At 34.7% G+C, this 24,705-nt stretch overlaps 1 protein-coding gene across 1 annotated transcript in view; it reads right to left on the bottom strand.

Moving 5' to 3' along the window:
• Window positions 1-2,646: 2,646 nt before the first annotated feature.
• The window catches only part of ZFYVE16 (zinc finger FYVE-type containing 16), a 65,482-nt gene continuing 43,423 nt past the window's right edge, over window positions 2,647-24,705 (bottom strand). The window contains 12 exon segments of the mRNA XM_043975719.1: window positions 2,647-4,768; window positions 4,770-4,910; window positions 6,080-6,247; window positions 7,668-7,773; window positions 11,095-11,257; window positions 12,315-12,395; window positions 13,935-14,082; window positions 15,064-15,168; window positions 16,289-16,371; window positions 20,633-20,857; window positions 21,983-22,138; window positions 23,067-23,189. Of these exon segments, the coding sequence (XP_043831654.1) occupies window positions 4,748-4,768; window positions 4,770-4,910; window positions 6,080-6,247; window positions 7,668-7,773; window positions 11,095-11,257; window positions 12,315-12,395; window positions 13,935-14,082; window positions 15,064-15,168; window positions 16,289-16,371; window positions 20,633-20,857; window positions 21,983-22,138; window positions 23,067-23,189 (1,520 nt within the window). The 3' untranslated portion in view covers window positions 2,647-4,747.

Genomic DNA, 24,705 nt, shown 5'->3' with positions numbered 1-24,705 from the left:
TCTGATAGAGATGGCTACGGGTTAAATAAGCTGTACGCGGGACAAACTGAAGATAACCAAGGGAGAGTGTGGGGAGTGCTGGGAAAGGGTTCTCGCTGAAGATGGGACTTTAGCTGGGACTTGAAGGAAGCAGGAGGTGGAGGTGAGGAAGAACCCCAGACAGTGAAAATGGGCAACAGTCTGCACATGGGAGTGGCCAAGAACATGTTTCAGGAATCGTCTGGAGGCCAGTGTCATGGATTGGAGAATACGTGGAGGGGGAATAACGGGAAGACGACTGGAACGATAGGAAGGGGCCAAGTCATGAGTGACTGTAAAAGCCAAACAGGATTTTATTTTTGATCCTTGAGGTATTTAGAACCACTGGAGTGTTTATTCAGTAGGGTGTTGATATGGTCAGACTTAGGCTTTAAGACATTAGTTTTGGCAGCTGGGGAGAGATGAGATAGAGAAACCAACCAGCTGATTGTTAGAATAATTAAGAGGTGGGTAGCCAGGGTTGCATAGAGTGTTGGTACCTGGATCAGGATTGAGTTCAAATCTCATCTCAGATACTTACCCCAGCCTACCACCAGAGGACTTCCAACCCACCGCCCAATAAAGGCATTTACCCACTCCTTCTTGGCCCTATAAAAGAGTACTCCCCAAGCTAGTCCGGGAGGAAAGCTTTTTCGTCCTAAAACCTTCCTCCCAGCCAGTTTTCTCTTGTACCCCCAATAAACCTGTTCTTTTATTCCTAAATAGGACTTGCTCGAGAGTGTTACTTCCTTACAGAGGAATCCTAAGGACCCCACTCTCCCATATCACTATCATCTGTCTCTTGAGACACAGCATACATTCACTGAGACTCATGGACAAGTTAGCCACCAGCTGATACTTTTTTTTAACCATCACAACTCATGAAGATGGAAGGTATAGAGATAAAAAGACCACATTGAAGTATTCACTTTTTATAGTATTAAAATACAACCTAAATACGGTTTTATACTTTTAAAAATTCTTTGCCAGACTTTCAAATTTGATCTTTACACTGAGATCTCCATTTTAGCCAGGAAAAACAAAAATACTCTCAACCTTAAAGGTATATACTGAGTGTTTTCATTAGCTCTCATAGATCAGCTGTCATCTCTAAAGCAGATGATTCTGCAGATCTACTTCTCCAGTCCTAACCTCTCTGCTGACCTCAACTATTGCATCTCCAGTTGCCTACTGAACAGCTTTAACTGATTGTCATGTAGACAACAAACTCAACATGTTCAAAACTAAACTCCCCTCTTCCAACTTCTCTATTACTTTTGAGAAAACCACTTTCTGCCAAGTGACCCAGGCTCACAAGTACTTTAAAAAAAGTACACTTAACGTTGCTTTCCAGTTTTTTGTTCAAGGCTTAATTCTACTTTCACCTATTCCCTGAAGTCATACAAAAAGGCTTAGGCCCTCAATAGTCACATCTAAACTTCTGTAAGAAAATTATAATACCTTTTGTTTGTAAGGGTATTTAATAGTTTTCAAATCACCTCCATAAGTGTTATACCTCAGTTGACTCCCTATAACCCAGTTGAGCCCATAGGGCTTTCCCTATCTAGCCTAATGAAAGCCTGAATCTCAGAGAAGTAACTTGCCCAAGGTCACATGTAATACAAGGGCCAAAATGAAATTAAAATCTTAAGACATTGTTCATGGTTTACTGTTATGGGCCTGAGGTACCTCAGAAGTTTTCTGGGAATTACAGTAATACCTTTACTTTTGACTGAACCAGCAAATTTTTAAATAATACCCTACTTTATCAAAAGCAAAGATTCTTTCCTCATCTGTGACATATGTATGAAAATACTATATAACCATAAAGAGGTGAGTGCAAAGCACATTATAAAAAATAAGTATTAGATAGTAGAAGTCAAAGCCCAGAGCAAAGGATAAAAGGGGGAAAAACTAAACACTGGTATCAAGCGAATTACAAACTACAAATCTGGCAACTTTTTTTCCCATTAATAGTGACTAGTATAATACAAGAAAGTTGTAGATATGGCTTTTAAAAAAAATAACCTTGGAACTAACAACATATTTTATTCTAATTACCTTAGGAGTGGGAAAAACATTTCTTCCACTTAAATTTTAACTGCTGGAAATGAATTTATTTACCTACTCTGCAACACAATTCTGTGGTACTATTCAGGCAGTTAAAATTATAGTTTCCATAAGTTGCTACCCACAATTATTAAATTTAGTTTAGTAATTTAGTATTACTTAAATTCAGTTACAAAATTTTAATTAAAAAAAAGATTTTTATATAATTAAAAATACATATTTTGTTCAAACTATATTGATTAACTTAAATTAAATTAAATATAACAACCTTTATTAGTTCAGCTTTCAAATTTGATTCATGGTATAGAATTTCCAGCCTGTTCACCTATAGAAACTGCTTTCTTTAAAAAAACAAAGCAAAGGGGCAGCTAGGTGGTGCAGTGTATAGAGCACTGGCCCTGGATTCAGAAGGCTCTGAATTCAAATCTGGCCTTAGACACTTGACACTAGCTGTGTGACCCTGTACAAGTCACTTAACCCCAACTGCCTCAGCCCCCCACCCCCCCCCCAAAAAAAGCAGAAACTGTTCAGTTTCTTGCTTTTCCACATACACACAGTTCTAGTCTTCTGGCCTTTTCCTTTATCAGCTGCTTTTATTTTATTCAGCCAGTGCATGTTCAGGAAATGTAAACCGTGTGAGAAGTAGCTCTCACCTCAAAATTCAGAGACCCCAAACTACTTTTGTAATAGTAGGGAGGTAAGAAACAATTATAAAGATGTTTTGACAAAATAGGTCTTTTTCTTCACTTGAAAATATAAACTCAATCTTGAAGAATTACAAGTAACATGCCGAAGAACATTACCAGAAAATTATTCAGAAAAATAAATGTATGAAGATGTACAAGATACTTCAAATATGGTCTGAAATGCAAATGAGGAATATGAATGCATCAACTTGATGGGAAAGGCACCTACAAACCGTTTCTTTGGTTACTTAACCATAAAGTATATTCTAATTATACTTTAGAATGTGCAATCATTTTGATGTCTATAAATACGAACTAAAGAAAAGAAACAAATCCAATTTGATAATACACTGCTTTATCTAATAACAATTACAGTATACTTCACAAGTTATTACATTGCCATTTCACTAAATATTGCAAATTTAACAATGTTTACACCTGCTAATTAGCTACTTCAGAAGAGTGGTTATTCCCCTACCACTGCTATCTTAGGCTAATTATTATAGGTGTGATTCAACAGAAACTGGATACTTTGTTCAAGATATCCCCAATCTCTTCAATCCTGAGACTTCAGATCCTGAGTATAACTCTGACCTGTGTATATTCAAGTTGTTAGGTTATATATTTCTTTTTCTTAAAACAGGGTTAATTAGTGTGGTGTTTCTTGGGCTATATATAAGGAGTGTTTTTGATACAAAAACATATAAATATTCCACATGAGAATCAAAAAAGGCTAGATGATTAGGTTCCTATATAACCAGTTGATAGCACAATTGAAATGCACCCTTTTGCTTCTTTACTACTATTTTTTTGTTCTATTTGTAGCAAAGAGGGAAGCTAAGTAACAGTTAATTATTAAACCTGATGGAGGGTTCACTGAACCTTTGTATTCAGGCACAAATTTTGTTTGTAATGCAAATACATAAATAGAGTTTAACTTCTGTTAATACCCCATTATCAAAAATAAGTACTATACAAAGAATTTCAAATATGTTAAAGTAGTTCATGAAAATTGATATTAACAGTTTTCCCCTGAAAGTAAACAGGGCTCCTGCCAAATGGGATTTCAAGGATTAATGAGAAAGGAAAAGAAACTTGCTTTATGCTTCATATATTGCTACATAATGACTACTTCAAGGGTCATCTGTCTGGCCTATCGTCAATCACTCGAGGAAATTGTAAATACACTGGCATATTATAAAGGAATATAGAGGGAGGAGTAATCATCATAATATAAAAATATCACCCATTTATAATTATTAAAGATACAGTTATAAAACACATACTTGAGTAATTTTCTCTCTATAAAAACAATACACTTAAATATAGAAGCACAAGTTCCTAAAGCACCTACAATCATTTGATTTATGTATATTAATCAGGAAAAATCCAAATACTAAATCTGGAGAAGAAAAAAGGCCAAATCCATATCTTCAGCCAATACTCAAGAGTTTAAGTACAGAGACAACTGATGCTCATAATACAAATCAGCATCATGTGGTACTTATACACTCTGGGTGTGAAAACAGTTCTATGCCACTGAAATAGAGATTTGTAAATGGAGACATCTTATTTGCATATATGCAAAAGAGATTGTTCCTGATTTACATGACCTTTATTAAGAATCTTCATTAAAACCGTTGTGGACTTAAAGAGGTATAACTAACTGTAGATACTTTGGCTTAGCATTAAAACCAGCACAGTAAATGTTGCAGATTTTCCCAAAGACAAAAGAAGACTTTGCCTTTTTTGAGTACCTATAATAAGTGTAAAGTTTTAGAAATGGTGGAAACCTGAAACTTTTAGGTTATCTATACTGTGCTAGGATTTTTAAAAATTTAATCTCATCATAAAAGCTAAGCTCAAACGTGTTCATATCCAACATCCTTTTAGCGTCAATATCATTACAGCTTTGGTGCTGAAGTCAATTCTAACAAATCAGTTCCTAATGCATAGTAGCACACTTATTTTTGCTAAAATAGATTTTCTATAAGGGAAAAACATTAACTCTATCTCCAGTGGTAAAACAGTAGAGTTGGAGGTTCCACCATGAATCACTGGGATGAGAGCACTATCAAGATCATTTAAGTAATGTTGAGGAAGAAGCTGGCCTCCAGATCCTGCTTGAAATTCAACCTGAAAGAAAAAATATAAAAATTCCAACTGAGTCATGGGCTTATGAGATTATGAAAATTAATAGCAAGCATTCCTAAATGTTATTGAGTTTAAATATGCTGACATGATAGCAGTAGCTATTTTATTCACATTGGATGCCTACCACTTTTTCTTATATTTAAGTATTTTAAGGTTTATTGAACCACTAGAGATCGTTAACAAAGTTAAGGGCCAGTTGGTTGTTTTGCCCCTGTTCCTCAGGATTAAATATACTGTACTTAATATTCTGAAATACAAACAAGAAGAGAAGGCCTGTCTCAAGCCATAAAAATGAAGTATCTGCCACCTATCTCATACCATAGTAGATACCATGTGACACAGATAAATGCCAATAACTTCCCAGCAGAACAATGGAGAGATATACTCTGAAGGCTCAAGCAAACTGAGTCTTATTATTTCAATGCTCTAAAATTTTTATTGTTTCATTTTCAATTGAGGTTCTTAGCAAAAAAACATTTTATATGGTTTTCCAAGGAAATAAATATAACTTTAAAACAGCTACTATTTTTTTTATCAAGTAGGTTCTTTAAGCAAAAGCATCATGATGGTGAAAATATAAATTCAAGCATTCCTGCTATATCTTGCTTGGAGAAAAGGCAACTTATAATATTTAAAGCTCTCTCTCATTTTAAACCTCTATGTAATGAGTAATATTTTTAAAGCATTTACTATATTGAAGTGACATAGGAAAAATACAAAAAAAAAAAGAAAAATATTTCTTGACCTTAAGAAACTATAATCAAATTGAAGAGACAGAATATTACATACATGATATCAGTATGCTAAGTACAGGGAGTTGGCAAAAGCCATACAAAATAAGTATGAGATAAGAGACTCTAACCTCAAATAGGAAATTAAAGAAAATAGGTAAAGCAGGGCAGCTAGGTGGCTCAGTGGATAAAGCACAGGACCTGGATTCAGGAGGACCTGAGTTCAAATCCAGCCTCAGACACTTGACACTAGCTGTGTGACCTTGAGCAAGTCACTTAACCCTCACTGCCCCACAAAAAAAAAAGGTAAAGGAAAATTATATGCTGAATTGACTTCCTTTTAAGTGAGATAGTCAAGTAAACTTTTAGATCCTGCCATAATACATTTATTTTAAGAAGAAAAAATGAAATCTACATTACCATGTCTGTACCAACAGAAACTCGGAGTCCTATCTTATTCATCCCATTACTTTTTAGAGTTTTCAGATGTGAACAAAGTGCAGCACTGCAAGCTATTGCTATCTCTTTAGCAAACTGGTAACGACTTCCTGACATTGTAAAGTCCTGGTCCTTTAGAAAATAGAAAACCTGAATACAGTAATTAGAAAATAAGTCATGATTTGTATTTCTGACTATATGGCCAAGATCAACAACCTTAAAAGTGACCAATGCAACTTGAAATATACCTCTAACACTTCACTTTTATTAACAAGGTTTTAACATTAACATTTTACACCTCACTTAGCAGAAAATTAAAACTAACAGTGACCTAATATTGGAATGACTTAGGTTAAATCTTGATTCACTTAGCTTTAAAAATGATGCTAATCAGGGCAAACAGGTAGAGTAAGACACTTACTAGCTTTCTGACCCTGGGCAAGTCACTTAACCCCAATTGCCCCCAAAAAAGAGAAAAGAAAAATGATGCTAATCTTTTTTACAGTAGCAAATGAGTGATACCAAAGTTGAGACCCATCAGCTAGAGAATGGCTAAATAAATTATGTACATGAAAGTAATGGAGTATTAACACATTATAAGAAGTGGTAATAGTGATATAGACAAATATGGAAAAATACGTGAAAATAAGCAAAACCAAGAAAAAATGAGATACACAATGACTTCAACAAAGTAAATGGAAAAGAAAACCACAAGCTATGCTGCTGCAAATTATAATTAACCTTATCATTATGTAGGTGAAGTAAAAAGGAAAAATAATTTTTAAAAATTATGTTAATATGCCCAAAGTCTCTCTGTAAGAACTTCTGTATAAAAATAGAAATAACACAGAAATTCAAGATGTTCTCTACCCATACAATACACTTTAATTTCAATTATCAAGATTCTGGTCTTAGGTGATGTGTTTATTGGTTTCAGGGGAAACAGATCAGAGTATGGATGGATCAGCACAGTCCATCATTACTGATAAAAAATAATTCAAGTGTATGTTGCACTAAATGAAAGACATGTTATGAAAAATAAGCTAGAACTCAAAGGAAAATGATCATTTACATATTTGAAAGTGAAATAAATACCATTCACTATACACATAATTTTCAATGAAATTTAAAATAGCAATAATTGAGATAGCAATAATTCAACTAATATCCCCAAAACTATCAAAACTTGTTGAATATGAAGGAAAATTTTCTCTAAATGATACTCAATCCCCAGTCCTCTAGGCACTGACTTGAGTCTAAGGAATTTGGTATAATACCAGATTTGAGAGATTAAAAACAGCAGAAAAATCCTAAAATGTAAAGGAAAATATATGTATGTATCCATGTACTGTGAGAAAATAATAGGGTTTGGGGCATTCCCCAAACCCTTTTGTTTTCTAACATTCCTCTCTCTGCTTCGTTAAGAAACAGGGTTTCCTTAAAACAATAATATTATACAAAGGGCTCTCAACCACAGGACTCATGATGATTAACAATATAAAGGAGAATGAAGAGACAGTACATATATATAATCAACAAAATACAGAAAAAAGAAAACTCAGTGTATTACCTCAGTACATTTTACAAGTTTCTCATCAGTTTCAAAATCTGCTTCCTGTTTTATTTTTTCACTTGGAATTCCTTCCAATGATTTTCCATCTATTGCACTAATAACACTATAGAATAAAACAAAGTAAATGTTACTTCAAGAATTTCTCTGCTTATATAACTTTTAAAAAATACAGAACAAGAACTAGAATACAAGTTATTGATTTTTAAGCAGCATAAGGTTATCTCCAAAACAAAGTGACAGCCAAAATATAGTGCCATCTCTCTACTAAGTCCCTCAATCATGAGACTAATTAATCTTTTAAACCATCAATACTTAAGAGTCCCAGCAAACTGATGTAGTAAGTAGTCAGGAATAAAGCAAATTCCCTTACATTAATCTCAAAATAAAGTTTAAAAAAATAAAATGAAGAAATAAGAAAACCAGCAAAAATTATAATAAAAGAAACATAAACGAAACAAGCAAAAAGGTAAATATTATTATCCCCATTTTACAGATGAAGAAACAGAGGCTGTGATTTTTCCCAGGGACACACAGTAAGTGGGAGTGACTGGATTTGAACTTAGGTTTTCCTAACTTCAGGTCGAGTACTTTCCACTTCAGTATATTCTGAGGAGGAGAAAGGTTTAAACACCATGAAAAAACATAGTAATGGAAGAACAAAAACAGCAAAAGAAAAAACTAGAAGATGACTTCAGATCTTTACAAAGCAAAGCAGCAAAACCAGAGGAAAGAACTCAGCAAAACGGAAAAGGTAGTTGAAGACAATATAAGAATTATTCATCTCCCTCCAAAAATATTTTTTAGAATATGAATACCATCTTCCAGGAAACAATGGAACAAAGTTGTCCAGAAGTACTGGAAAGAGATGACATAGTAAAAACAAGCAAAATTCAGGCAAAAAGAAACCCTAAATTCAATTCATCCAGATATGCAGTCACCAAGTGACAAAGTTTCACTGTTAGAAAGAATATTGCCAATATTGCATCAGAAGAAAGCAATTTATAAAAGCTATTGATTACAGCCACTATTCCAGAAAAAAGGTAAAAAGAAAGGAAAACCTGTTTTCAAAGCCTGATTTAAAGACTTGGAAAATAGTAATTAGCAATAATATAACCAAGACAAGCCATAAAGATTTTAATAGAAAAGAACACTAGGTTTAGAATTCAAATTTTAGCTCTGCCACTTATAACTTTCATGACCTTATTTAAACCTCTCTAGATATAGTTTCCTCTACTGTAGAATAAGGAGGTTGAATTATGTGACATGGGAAGTCCTTCTAGGCTCTAAATCTATAAAGCAAGGAAATCTATTCAAATTGTTCAGGACCACTAAACAGGATTAAAAAACAAAGATGAGGATGAAACTCAGTATCTCAGCAATCAAAACTGGCCTGCATCCCTAAATTGCCTGTCCTGAACATTCTCCATCATTAAAAAGTTGATTCTTTAATAAGGTGAGAAAATATAATAACTTTTCATGGTGAGAAATGACAAACTTAGGACCTTTGACAGGCAAATTTTACAAAGCAGCCAAAACTAAAAAGCAATAAAGATTTGAAATTCAAGTATAGTCAGTTTTGCTGTAATGCCTGTTTTGAAAACACAAATTTGTTCCAATTTAGCTGATATTTTAGGTAACAAATTGAGCAAAGCTTGGATTACAAGTTTGCTCAGTGCTCCATTTTCTCTGAAAGAGTGAACAAGAAACAATGTGAGTGCAGCATCACTTCTGAATAACTCACAAGCAGCAACTCTTCTGATGACCTCTTCCACAAGCAAACAAGGTCTTTTTCAAGGTAAAGTGCCATATAATAAGATATCGTCTGATGTAGCAGAAGCTATGGGTGGAAAAGAGCTCACAAACCACCCCTTCCAACCATGGTCCCAGGCCTGAAGTTGCAGCCTACCAAATTTCTTAAAATTCTGCCAGCCCTGGTGGTTGGATCCAAGGCCCAGGCGTAGCAGCTGCCAAAGGTCTAGACTTTACCACTGCTGGGCAGCTAGGTGGTGCAGTGGATAGAACACCAGCCCTGGATTCAGGAGTACATGAGTTCAAATCTGGCCTCAGACACTTAATATGACTAAAAAGGAAAATAATAAATGTTGGAGAAGCTATGGAAAAATTGGAACACTAATGCATTGTTGGTGGAGCTGTGAACTGATCCAACCATTCTGGAGAGCAATTTGGAATTATGCCCAAAGGGCTATAAAGCTGGGCATACCCTTTGACCCAGCAATACCGCTTTTGGGTCTTTTTTCCAAAGAGATCATAAAAAAGGGAAAAGGACCCACATGTACAAAAATATTTATAGCTGCTCTTTTTGTGGTGGCAAGGAATTGGAAATTGAGGGGCTGCCCATCAATTGGGGAATGGCTGAACAAATTGTGGTATATGAATGTAATGGAATTCTATTGTGCTATAAGAAATGATGAGTAGAAGGAGTTCAGAGAAACCTGGAAGGACTTGCATGAACTGATGATGAGTGAGATGAGCAGAACCAGAAGAACACTGTATACAGTATCATCAACATTGTGTGTTGATCAACTGTGATGGACTAGATTCTTCTCACCACTGCAATGGTACAGGAGAGTTCTAGGGGACTCATGATGGAAGGGGATCTCCAAATCCAGAAAAACAAAAAACAAAAAACTGTGGAGTATGGATGCTGATTGAACTATACTATTTCTTTTGTTTTTGGTGCTGTTGTTTTTATTTTTTGAGGTTTTTCCTTTTTGCTCTGATTCTTCTCTTATAACATGACTAATGCAGAAGTATGTTTGATGTTATTTTAAATATATAACCTATATGAGATTACCTGCTGTCTAGGGGAGGGGGGAGGGAGGGAGAAATATTTGAAATTGGAAATCTTATAAAAACAAATGTTGAAAAACTATCTCTACATGTAACTGGAAAATAATAAAATAGTTTTATTTTAAAAAATTAAAAATAAAATCTTTCGCAGAAATAATACAGCTAATAAGACAAGATGGAATATAAAAACAAAAAAATTTATTTTTAATTAATTTTTAAAAAACTATTAAAAACCTACATCTCCTAACTTCATCTCTAATACTCTTTGCACTATCCTATACACTGCTTCACACAACTACAGTTTGTCTTCTTACCAGACATGCATCAGAATATCACTAAGTAATTTTAGCTCTTCTTAGTCAAACCTGAAATCCTTTTTTTGTCATTCTCCACATTATCAGATTCACCTTTGGCCAACTTAACAGCAGTCTAGTGAAGGGGGGTATACCTGGGACTTAGTGGTATACAAACTTTTAAAATAAGATGACATAAGCATTCATCTAAATGCTTAATTATATTACTTCAATATAAAATTTTGGCCAAAAGTTAAATGTTTCCTTTTGTATTTTATTTTAATTTCAACTATTAACTATTACATTAAAAAAAATCCTACCCTTTGTTTCCTTTTTCTTCAGTATCTACCCAGCAGATATCCACATATTCTCTTGAGTCTACCGCATCTACTTTCCCACATGTAATTTTAAAGTCTTTTTGATCTCTTAGAGCTAGCCGTAAGCCTTCCATTGTCTCTGGAGTTATTTGTACCATCAAACCATCTAGAAATAAAAGAATTTAAGTTAGAGATTTCTTAAACTAAGTAATAAGATTATTGTAAAACACTTTTCTATGTGCAATAAAGTCATCTTGTGATTGAAGAAATGTCCACAGGTCACTTAATTCTAATTCTTTGATATACAAAGGACATATGAAAAATATTTTATAAAGTAAAAGTTTAATATCAGTGAGGACTCTGCTACATCAAGCTATAAAAATGTTTTTATTTGAAAAAAAGTCCTCTATCATAAGTTCTTTTTAGTTTAATAACAAAAATAAGCATTATTTTTTTGCCAGCTAATTGCATCTAAGTAACAGAGGCATTTATTTGTTAAAAGCTTTCTAAAACAGAGTACATATAACAACTATATACCAAAATGCTTATAATTATAAAATTATAGTTTATGAAGTCATGGTGTACAATTTTTAAAATACTAAACTTATTCTCAATGCTAATAATGCTATCTTTTCCCTAACACTTTAAAATAATTTCACTGTAAATATCATCTCAGGATAAAACACTTAGACTATTTTCTAAAGAAACCTTTAGCTTTTTTTCCATCAACAAATGTTCTCTTCCTAATTGTCCATTATGCAGTAAACAAGCTCAACTTACACTTGCAAATCATATTTCACTTTCCATATGGAAGGTATTCACTTTTCTAGTCTGATAAAACTCCTACTTTAATGAAAATCATCATTTGTTAAATATTAAACAAAGAAGCAGTACTGTTTTCCTTTGCAAAAGGAGAATTATATTAACTGCAAATGATCTAACACTGCAAAGTGTTAAGCTGGTAGAGATGAATTATTTCATGTTATCATTTCCTCAAAAATTCTAGAAATTCTGGAATCAATTTTTACATCAAAACAATCTTTAAGAAATTCATACCTTTGGGGTAGCTAGGTGGCACAGTGGATAGAGCACCAGCTCTGGAGTCAGGAGGACCTGAGTTCAAATCCAGCCTCAGACACTTAACACTTACTAGCTGTGTGACCCTGGGCATGTCACTTAACCCCAATTGCCTCACCCCCCAAAAAAGAAATAAAAATTCATACCTTCAACTATGCTGGATTTTGCAAGAAATCCTGAAGATGTTTTTAGGGCTCCATTGAATACCACAAAACTTGCACCAGTCACTGATAAAGAAAAACGAAGTCAGTAAACTCATGGATTTGTTTTGTATGGTACATTAATTCAAATTTACTAAGTTATCAAAAAGTAACACCTACAAGTTGTATTTTCTTAAGTTACAAGACCAATATGTCATTTTATTATTGCTGAACTATGCATATGTGTTATGAGAGAGGGCTTGTATTCAGAATGGAGGATGCTAAGTTAGTGCATAGGTGACAGATAACACAATAAAAAGAGAATAATACATTATATTTTTATAGCACAGAAGAAAAAAATGTAAAGGGAATACAGAAATTTTCTTGCTATTTTGTTAATTATATGTACATACATATGCATCAATGTGTGTATGCACACATGTTCTAGGCAATGAAAAGAAAGATGGCCTCAAAGCTAGGGAAGATCTTGGTTCAAGCCCTGCCTGACACATATGTCAGCAGTCACTTGATTTCCAAGTGCTATAAGCTCTAGCTTAAACTGTGGGTTGCGAATGTAATATGGAGTTGCATAACTGAATGTGGGGGTTGAGAAAAATTTGGCAACAGTAAAAGGGCATGTGTACCTATTTTATGTTCCTATATACCTGGGGTCACATAAAAATTTATCAGACAAAAAGGCGTCACAAATGGAAAACGTTTAAGAAGCCCTGTTCTAATCAACTTTCTTAAAACTATAAACAAAAAAAACAAAAACAAAAAACCCCTATAAACTCCAGAAAAGGTGCCAACCTGCACTGTTAGAAGTTTCCACACCCAACAGTTTACTATAACAAAGGAATCATATACCTAGTCCCTATTCCTTAGTGTAAAAGCACTGTACTTGTTGACTTCAAGACTAAGTTCAAATCCTGCTATGTGACCTGGATAAGTCACTAACTCTCAGCCTTAGTTTCCTCATCAGTAGGATGGAGAAAATGATAGCACCTACCTCACAGGGTTACTGTTTGGATCAACACTGCTTTTTGTCCCGAAAAGGGAACCACATTATAAGATAATGAAATAATGAGCAATTTACCTAAGTCAGTTAATTCACCTCTACTAGGCAAAAATATACCAAAACTATCTTGGACCAAATAGATTTCTGTTCTATTATGTTTGTTAGAAGAAGAATTCACCACTGTCTTCAAGATATCATGAGAAGATGGGGGCAGCTAGGTGGCATAGTGGATAGAGCACCGGCCCTGGATTCAGGAGTACCTGAGTTCAAATTCGGCCTCAGACACTTAACACTTACTAGCTGTGTGACCCTAGGCAACTCACTTAACCCCCATTGCCCCGCAAAAAAAAAAAAAATGTTATGAGAAGAGTAGGAGACAACTGGGGGCATTGGAAGGTGGGAGGGGGCAAAAGAGAGCAGCAAAGAGGAGAACTTGTTTTTGATGAACAATGATCTAGTTAATATTTATCATTTAAAAGTCACAGATCTTATTTGGAATCCTATGCAACAGTGCTTCTGTTAAGACTTAGTGAAAAAAAGGTATGTTATCATTTAAAATAATAATTAAACAAAAATTAAGTTTTTTTAAATGTTATTTAAAATCTTACCTTTTCTGGGATGGCCAGTTGCACTGTTGGCTTGTGTTTGATAAATTCCATCATTCTGAACACAGACTAGATGAGAATCAGCTTCTACACTAAAACTAGCTCCAATGCTTATGACATGCTCATTAGAAGAATTTATGACTTTCATTACCTATTAATATAAACATAAAGAGTATTCTGTATTTATTATAATAATTCGAGAAATCACATCCCTGGTGGGGTTCATCCCTGGCAAGCTTTGGTCTAAATAACTCCCTTTAATGTGGCAGAAAAATATGTTCTAAAACAAAAGATACAAATTAATTTGTAGGAAAAGAGGAAAAACAAAATCCTACATTAAAACAGTAATGCGCACCTTACTCATTTCCCAAAATTATGAGATGTTGAATACACATGTCACTCAGATGTTACATTGTTGTTCAAAAGATATAGGTGTTTTTTTAATTAAAGTATTTTATTTTTTTCCCGTTACATGTAAAGATAGTTCTTGACTTTTGTTTATACAAGCTTTCCAATTTCAGATTTTTCTCCCTCCCTCCCCCCTCCCCTAGACAGCAGGTAAGCTGACATAGGTTATATATATGTATATATACACATAATAACATTAAACATATTTCTGCATTAGTCATGTTGTAAGATAAAAATCAGAGCAATGACGAAAAACCTCAAAATAGAAAAACATCAGCACCAAAAACAAAAGAAATAGTATGGTTCATTCAGCATCTATACTCCACAGTTCTTTTTTTTTTTCCCCCCTGGATTTGGAGATCCTCTTCTATCATGAGTTCCCTGGAACTCTTCTGTACCATTGCATTGGTGAGAAGAATATAGTAGATATGGGTTTTTTTAAACCTAGAAGACCTCTTGCTTATTGTGTTAAATCCTCCATGTAGGATTTATGGAAGAATGTGAACAAGAATTTCTGAGAATAAGGAAGCCTGGATGGGGTGTGATCAGCACTAGCAAGAAGGAGTTACAAGTACTGAGCAGATCATAGATCCAATGAAGTATAAATATGTAGGTATAGTCCGAATGAAAATAAAATCTGACATGCAATATTCTCCTAAGTAAATATAAAATGTATATAACTAATAACCGACCCCACAATTTAAAAAAATTCAATTGTACTTACATCACTGTATCTTTTTCGAGGTATTTTTATGCAGCTTTTACCCATTTCCATGTGAATCAACAGATGTTCTATATTATGCAAAGTATATTGATAATTTCGGAGGTCCTATAATAAAAATAAGCTGATAGTTTCATACTTTCCTATATTTTAAACTGCCAATCACCATTATCTTGCCCTTACAAATATATTCCTAATTTAAAGCACACAAACACAGGGAAAGCACAAAGCAATGTGAAATAATCCATCTAAAAATACAATTACAAATTTTTTATTGGCTACATTAATGTAGTAAATAACCTGTTTACTTCAAATGTTATATGCTGGTGCTTAAGGCAAGTTGGGAAAAGACAAAAGAGCTGTCATCCCTGCCTGCTTCTACCTGTCACCAGCATGAAGGAGATAGCCAAGTGAAGAAAGGTATATCTGGAATGGATACAGGGGGCATGGGACATATATAAATACATGATAATTGGAAGAAGCATGCACAGTATTAACCTGTCACTAGATCAAGGTAAAAAGAAAATAAGTGAGTTGCTAAATATTTTCATAAGCAAATTTTTAAAAAATCTTATAAGCTCACTAGTCACTGTACTTTAAAGGAAAGCTAGGGGGCACAGTAGATGGAGCTTGAATTCAGGAAGACCTGAATTTGAATTTTGCTGCAGAAACTAGTATTAGCTGTGTAACACTGGGCAAATCATTTAACCTTTCTGAGCTTCAGTTTCCTCATTTATGAACTGAAGGTACTAACAGTACCTACCTCAGGGTAATTGTGAAGACCAAATGATATCATATCAATGAAGCATTCTACAGACCTTAAAAAGCTACATAAATAATACCTGCTGTTGTGTAAATAGGAACTGTGTTCTCAAGTAGCATTCTCAGTTTTCTCCTCTAGTAGGAGGAACTTCAAAGCACACACAAAATGAACAATGAGTCTGCTAGACAATTGTTAAATTTTTTGACAAGAGACCCCTCTATTGAATTCTTTTCAAAAAGGTGGTTCATTTTAAAAACTGACATCATTGAAACTGAACAAACTATCCATTAAATGAATTTTTAATCAATGAAGCCAATTCGCATATTTGAAAAAAAATTAGTATATTCCATTTTCAGAATCTCAAAAGATCCAAGCTATACTAATCACAAATTAAATGCATGATACTTCCTAAGTAAAAAATTTCAAATTAGAAGTAAAATTAAGCAAAATATTAATTTTACTCACAACAAGTAAGTTCATGATAGTGTGTCCTATTTCTCCAAAAAGAGGTTTTCGACATCTGATACTTGTTAAAGGTGTGGGATATACTGTACATGAGTGAGGAAAAGTGATTATAATAATGATTACAATAAACCTTTTTTTAAAACTATATATCATTTCCATTTTACAAATAGAACTATTGAGTTACCAATCTAAACTCCAATCCTATAAACCAGGTACTCTTAACCTGGGTTCCACAAATGATCAGATTTCAGGGGTCCATAAACTGGAATGGGAAAAAGAAAACATATCTTTATTTTCACTATCCTTCAAGTGAAATTTAGAGGTTAGTGAAAATAAAATTTTTAATTTTTTTCAATTATTTTAAAACATTATTCCTATAAATTATCTATATTATTCCTATAAATTGTCAAACTGGCATAGGGATGTACAAAAAACCCTCTGCTACAAAGGCTGGGTCAGATCTTGGGACTGTCACCAAATTAGTTGTATCTGAAGGCTTAGAAGGTTGAAAAATTACAATCTGGATGGAAGAGTCATCTCACATTAAATTTCTATTAAATTAAGGATATTTGCATCAAGTTATCAGAAATCTTTAAGGCATTCAACATCTAAGTAACCTCTTATGGATGGCACTGAACCTTTGGAGACTTGTTTTTTCAGCATGAGCAGGAGAAAAAAGTGAGCAAAGTCAGAACACACAATAGGGAAAGGCCCGCAATTGCTGCCAACTTCTTCAAATACAAGGACAACTATTTCTATAGCATAAACATTACCCAATGAAAAGAGAGTCCTACTCCCCTGATTTTATGTTACTAATCCTGTAGGAGAACCACTAAACAAGGAGAAATTAAGAAAAAGGAAAGAAGTATTTCCATAGTAGTAAATTTTTAAAATGTCTTTTTTTCCTTTGGTTCTCAGAATATACCCTCTAGGCTACAAAGGAGAACGAAGATAACCCTTAAAAATAGAAGTAAATCTACATGTAACCAAAGAAGAAAAGGTATCTGAAGAAGAAAAGGATAATCTTTACCTGTATCAAAAAAATTGGAGGGTAAAAGAATGTGAAACACAAGAGAAATGAAAGAAGGCCCCCTGAACACCAGGAGTAAAGAACCCAATATGGGGCTCCTCATGAAGACACTTGAAAAGGATGCACACTGTGAAGAGAAGGTGGCCACCTCCTCCCAAGTAATGATAATGTGGAGCCATAGGTGCCATCAGCTAAGAGACCACCTAGCAAAGGTCAAAGGAAGAAGAGTTAAGTTGTAGGGGTAACTTCCTGCTGACAGTGAATAAGGCCACTATAACAATGGAGAGAGAGGATGGCAGTCATCGTCAAGGACTTGTCAAACTATACAGCCAATAATACCAAGTTCTGGGAATTGACTTGAACACAATGATAAGTAACTTCAAAAGATTATGAAAAGGGGCAGCTAGGTGGCGCAGTGGATAGAGCACCGGCCCTGGAGTCAGGAGGATCTGAGTTCAAATCTGGCCTCAGACACTTGACACTTACTAGCTGTGTGACCCTGGGCAAGTCACTTAACCCCAACTGCCTCACTAAAAAACAAACAAACAAACAAAAAACAAAAACAAAAACAAACAAACAAAAAAAAGATTATGAAAAGTTTTAGACAAGATCAGAAGACCACAGAACCACAGGTAATGCTTTTAGAATTGCAGCCCACTAAAGGCAAAGGAGCATAAAATCATAGAGGTCAAACAAGAAGGGTTTCAGAGAGATTTAGTCCAACCCAGTCATTTTAGAAATGAGCAAATCTGGACCCAGAGAGGATGAATGACTTGACCAAGGCCATATAGAAAGTAATCCTCTGGTTCCAAATCTGCCATATATTCCACTGCAACACACTGCCTCCAGTGTGAAGAGCTTCAGAAAAGCAAATCTGGAAATTGTTAAGAAGATGGATTCTGAGAATGGGATTTGGATTTGTAAACCAGGATTTAAAATACAGAAGTGATCATCCCATAAAACAACACAATGAGAAATTAGGGAATTAAAATACTAATGTTGAGTGACATTTTTCTTATATTAACCACAATGATTTTATTTCTTTGAAGGAGAAATAGGTGAAAATTAACCTAATATATCACCTAAACTCTAAGGTAGGAAAGAATCGTGTGTGTGTGTGTGTGTGTGTGTATTATTATGTATTGAAGAATGGCTCTCAGTCATATATTTATATTAACTCCCTATATATCTCAGATATCAGGATTTATTAGAGATATTTAGTGTAAAGAGATTTTTTCAACACCAATTTTCAAAGATATACATGCAGAAATTGGAAATGAATAACACAAGATAAATACAAAAGCATAACATGGTCCTGTAATAATAATGTCAGGAGTTGAGACTAGGAAGGAAAGCTAAAGATAATATTAACACTTAAAAATACATCCGTATTTTATTTATAAAATATTTACATATAAAGGTAACTAAATACATATATTAGCATTAATCCTGAAACTGCCAGAGGTCATTTTATGACACAGTCCTACTTTACATAATGGTTTGTAAACATATTATTAGCCCCAAAGATGGCAGAGACTAAAAATATAAATTGGTTAAGAAAGAAAGACAGCATGGTACAATGGATAAAGAGCTGTCAAGAAAACCTGAGCTTGAGTCTCTCCTCTGATACAGACTGGGTAACCCTAGGCAAGTAAGTCAGTTGATGGCTCAGGCAACACTTTTGGACTCTTAAGTTGTGGAACATTTGCAGATTTGCATTAGTATAGGGAGTTTCCCCACAAGAACTTCTGTAAATAGATGAAGTCACAGATCCAGACACCCATCTACTCTCTTCCTCTCTTTTTCCAACCCCCACCCAAATCTCAAAAATGATTAAGATACATCCCAAGATGACAGAGCTACAAGTTAAAGGGAACCAATGTAAATTTGTAATCTTTTGTGGTTACTGAAGAAATATGCCTTAACCAAAAATATCTCTTGGTGGCAATGTTTAAGATAACACTGAAAGGACCACAATTAATGTGGCATTTCTTATATGCCCTCGTTCACAGAGGAAAGAACTTGAGCTGAAAGTTTAATGGTTTTTGTGTGTGCACTTTAATTGGTAAACCCTTTTCTAAAGCTTCTACAATAAATTATATTTTCATGGACATGAGTTTAAATAAACATCTCATTCACTGTATTGATCTATCTTTAAATAATGGTTAATTATTTGACATATTAGAACTAAATTTCAAATATTTCATAATTAGTCATACATTTCACATACATTAAACAATTACTGTGAGAAAGTAGTTGAGGCTAAGGCAATGGTAAATCGAATAAATACTAGAATAGATTCTATGATTGAAAATGACTACAGCAAACATAGTTTCATGACACCAAGTATCTCAAGAGAATCTACAAAATTCTCAGAAAATTTAAAAAAACTTAATGTTAATTCCTTATATTTTAAAAATTAAGTATATGAAATATATCACTTTGGGATGAGCATTGGGAAGCAGACATATTCAAAGGAAAAGGAATTTCCACTGGAATGAAAATGATTCCATTCTAAGGCTATAAATTAGTATTCACCATTCTAAATGAAGTTTTTTCTTCCTATATAGAGTCAACTATATTGATTCAACATACCTCAGTAAATAAGGTCTCAATCCAATAGATTGCCCCCCCCAAAAGTGAGTACACACACACACACACACAAATACAAATTTGATGGAGAAAAATACAGTTATCCCTTCTACATCATGACTTTCCCCATCGCAGTTTTGATATATCGCAGGTTGGCATAAGAAATTAAGTGAGAATTTTGGGGGAGTTTTGCAGAAGCCACAGACAACACACAAAGGCCAGGAAACAACAAACACGGAAAAAGTTTAGAAATTCAGAAATGCATAAAATATATGCATAGTATTGTATAATATCAACCCAAATTTAGTGATAAGGTACTAAACACCCCATAAAAGAAAAAGAAAAAATTCAGATTTCTTCTCTGGTATGAAAAGAGAGCCAAAAAAAATGTATGCAGATTTTCCAGAACACAGGGTCACTATGCTCCTAATCCCTGTGATGTGAAGGGGATTTCTGTATCTTATAATTTTGTTAAATAATATTAAAATACTTTACATTCTTTGAGCATCTATCACCTTCATAGCATGGCAAAGACTGAGTAAACCAGCAAAAAGTGGCCTAAGGTTTACGGTTTGCACTGACAATTGGAAAGCGGTTAATTTACACAGAACTATTAACTGCTGGTTATATCCCTTTTTTCAGTTCATTAAACTTTTCATACTTCACTTTTAATCCTCTGCACTCAGATAGTTTTTCGTCATTATAGTATTAACAAAATTTACCTCCATATTCTGCTCCTAATCGCAACATTAAGCGAATTGGAAAAACTTTCGCCCAAGGAATCTCCAGCTTCTGGATGAGAATTCCACAAAGGAAAGGACTAGCTGGTAATGGGAGATCATCAAGTTTCTGAAAAGTAGGTGTAATAAATAGGAATCCTCCATGATCCTTGCTATTAAGAAAACTTTCAGCAAAGGTAATGCTATCCAAGTTTTCTATGTATTTTCCTGGTCAAAAAAAAAAAAGATATACAAGTTAATAAAAGAATTTTTAAATTCCTATTTGGGTATAAGGAAACACAACTCTCTTAAATGTACACTGTAGGGGCAGCTAGGTGGCGCAGTGGATAAAGCACCGGCCCTGGATTCAGGAGTACCTGAGTTCAAATCCGGCCTCAGACACTTGGCACTTACTAGCTGTGTGACCCTGGGCAAGTCACTTAACCCCCATTACCCCACCCCATCCCCCAAATTGTACACTGCATCAGGGCAGCTAGGTGGCGTAGCGGATAAAGCACCAGCCCTAGATTCAGGAGGACCTGAGTTCAAATGCTGTGTGACCTTCGTCAAGTCACTTAATTCTCATTGCCCCACCCAAAAACAAAAACAAAAACAAAAAAATGTACACTGCATGTAATGAACAATAATTTTCAACTCCTATAACATCTTCTTGTAATCAAAACTCTTTTATAAGCATTTAAATTAATGAGATATAGATCTATATATACTAAAATGCAATGCATCACATTTTATAGATGAAAAAGAGGAATATACAGGTGATATGACTTGCTTAAAGACACAAAAGAATGAAATAAGATATGCTAGTCAAACCCAGGTTCTCTGAATCCAAAGTCTGTTTTCTTTACAGTGCAATAAGCTCCTTTTATGTTGAGCAACTAATGCATGCATAATTCAGTTATTCCTCTTCATTTGGTCAATTTATGGATAAACTACTAGAAATGCAAGGTTTAAGATAACTGAAATGAAAACAATAATATGCAAGTGAAAGACTTCACATAAAATAAAGGCAGGGGGCAGCTAGATGGCGCAGTGGATAGAGAACCAGCCCTGGAGTCAGGAGTACCTGAGTTCAAATCCAGCCTCAGACACTTAACACTTACTAGCTGTGTGACCCTGGGCAAGTCACTTAACCCCAACTGCCTCACTGAAAAATAAATAAATGAATGAATGAATGAATGAATGAATAAATAAAGGCAGGGGCCTTTGAAGAACAAGTTCCTTTGTCTTCAAGATAGCTCTGAGGACACACATCTATAAGGAACCTCTTTATTAATGAATACATCAACACATTTTAACACTCTTGACCCAAAAGCTCAAGATAAAATTCTATACCTTTTACTGCATCTTTATAAATGTTGATAAATAGAGTGAAGATATCCTTGGGAATTGTATTGTCATTTGGCAAATAGAACAAAAGAACAAAAATTTCTGCCTGACCCAAACCATGTAGTCCATTGGTTGAGAAGTACCAATATTTTTCTGAAGAATCTTAAATGACAAAAGCAGGATTATAAACATTAACATTTTTGCTAATCATAAAACCAAGGTTATGTCATCAATTTCAATAATTTTCAAAATTAATTTTTCATCCAAAGCTTTGAATATACTTTTTTTTCTATTAGACAAAAATTCAAGCCAAACTATATGCAAGTTAACATCAAAAAGAATAAATTTTGTAAGACAAAAAAGATGGTCATAAGGTGTCAACTGAAGGGGATGAGATAAGGATTTTTCCAATAGCACTTGGAGTACCACTGCTGATACTCTGAAATGGCAGGGAGGTTTTAATGGGAAGATAAAGATGAGGGAAGAGGGAGGTGTTTGTGGAGGGCAGCAGCAGGGAGGGAAGGGCAGTACTGAAGGCAAGCCCCACGACTGGCTGTCAAGAAGCAAAGCAACACATCTTCCCATCCTCTGACAGGTTTATTACATACCCCTTGAGGTCATGTCACAACACCCTTGGGATCTGGCACTGGCCCTCACAATGGGGACTAATGAACTAAGAAATAACAGTGAGGCTAAAAGTACAACAAAAAGGAGGTAAGATTCATGCTGAAAACCCAAATGGGTTACTAAAATTAACTATTTACTTCCTCTTACTGATGCCAACTCCTTAGAACCAGGATGGAAGCCATCAGCCATAAATAATGTTGCAATACAACTAAGGGCCAGTTAGACTCGATACTCATTCCAGTCAATCAACCAATAAACATTCATTGTGCCAGGCACTGTGCTAAGCATAGTCACCATATTTAACTGATGGCTCAAGTGCCATCTTGCATAAATTTACAAATGGTACTTATGTTGATAACTAATCAAAATGTCAAAATTTAACCGAGATTTTATTAAATAAGATATAAATTCTCAGAAAATGTGTCCATCATAGATGGGTAAAGAAACATCTATCATTACTTACAAATTACTAACTTGACATTCACAAGAAGATTGGCATTTAGGATAAATGTAACTGGACTAGATCCTCCATGTTCAAGGCGTGAAATGACTTCCTCCTGAGATGGACATTCATCTACTACAGGATCTAGAAAGCAAATATACATTCACTTCAGCCAGTATAATTTCTTGTTCATCTATTTAAAATACTTCCATATTATGATAAAATATGACCTTGGTCAAGTCACTCAACCTCTCCAAACCTCAGTTTCCTCATCTGTAAAATGAGCATGTTGAGATGTCCTCTAAGTTCCAGCTTTATTTCCAGCTCTATTTCCATGATCAAAGACCAAAAGGACAACCAAATTTTAAAACAAAAGGCAAAAGTGTATAGCATATGCAATATCCTAGAACAATCTATGGATCACAGATATAGAATTAGAAGGAACCCCAGAGGTCCATTTAGTTAGTCCACCCCATTATTTCAGATAAGGCCAACTGAGGCCCAGAATGGTTAAGAGTCTTGAACAAGATCACACAAAAAATATTAGAAACAGGATTCAAACCCAAGTCATCCTCTTCAATTACCAATAGTCGTACAATATTAAGCCTTGATCTAGCCATACAGAAAATACTGGATTAGCTTCACACTCAGGTCTTGACTCCAAATCTGTTGGCCCACATTGTAACAAAGCCCAATGCTTTTTCCACCATACCACAATGACTCTCAAAAATAAATTGGTAGTGATTCAGTTAAAGTGTATTATAAGACCTTGCACATAATGTGTATAACAGATATTGGTACTCTACTGCTAAAGTATACCTATTAATCAAAGAAAGGTAGTTCTGAAAAGTGTGTAAAACATCGCCTTTTGTAATTAGCTCATAATTTAAACTTAGGAAAGATGATAGAATGTCCTATTATACAACTGAAAGGGACATCTAAAATCACCTAATCCAAACCCCTCATTTCACAAGTAAGGAAACTAAGAATAGGAGAGAGAATGACTTTCCCAACAAAGATTATTTGCTTCAAAAGTATTGGATGGGGGCAGCTAGGTGGCGCAGTGGATAGAGCACCAGCCCTGGAGTCAGGAGTACCTGAATTCAAATCCGACCTCAGACACTTAACACTTACTAGCTGTGTGACCCTGGGCAAGTCACTTAACCCCAATTGCCTCACTAAAAAAAAAAAAGTATTGGATGAACAGAAAATTCTGTGCTACAGTAGTCACTGGGGCAAAGCTTGACATCTTAGACACCATCAGCTGGGTCTCCTGAAAATAAACTGATCCTGAGGTACATTAAATCTCTTTCCCTGGTTGTTTTTTTGTTTGTTTTGTGGTGGGACAATGAGGGTTAAGTGACTTGCCCAGGGTCACACAGCTAATAAGTGTCAAGTGTCTGAGGCTAGATTTGAACTCAGGTCCTCCTGAATCCAGGGCCGGTGCTTTATCCTCTGTGCCACCTAGCTGCCCCCCATTAGATCTCTTAAGTCTCATTATCTTCATCAAGCTACAGACACAAAAGGAAAGGAAAGGACAGATCTAATGCTATAAAGAAGAACGTCTGGGGATTCATAAAAAGTATGTCATGGATTTGCTCTGAGATATGCATGTATCTTCCAAATGCCTGCTACCACACCTAACAAAAAGCTGAGCCAT

The sequence above is a fragment of the Dromiciops gliroides genome, chromosome 1 (assembly GCF_019393635.1).
Source record: "Dromiciops gliroides isolate mDroGli1 chromosome 1, mDroGli1.pri, whole genome shotgun sequence".
Classification (NCBI taxonomy): Eukaryota; Metazoa; Chordata; class Mammalia; order Microbiotheria; family Microbiotheriidae; genus Dromiciops; species Dromiciops gliroides.
This window is presented reverse-complemented; position numbering and strand designations above follow the sequence as displayed.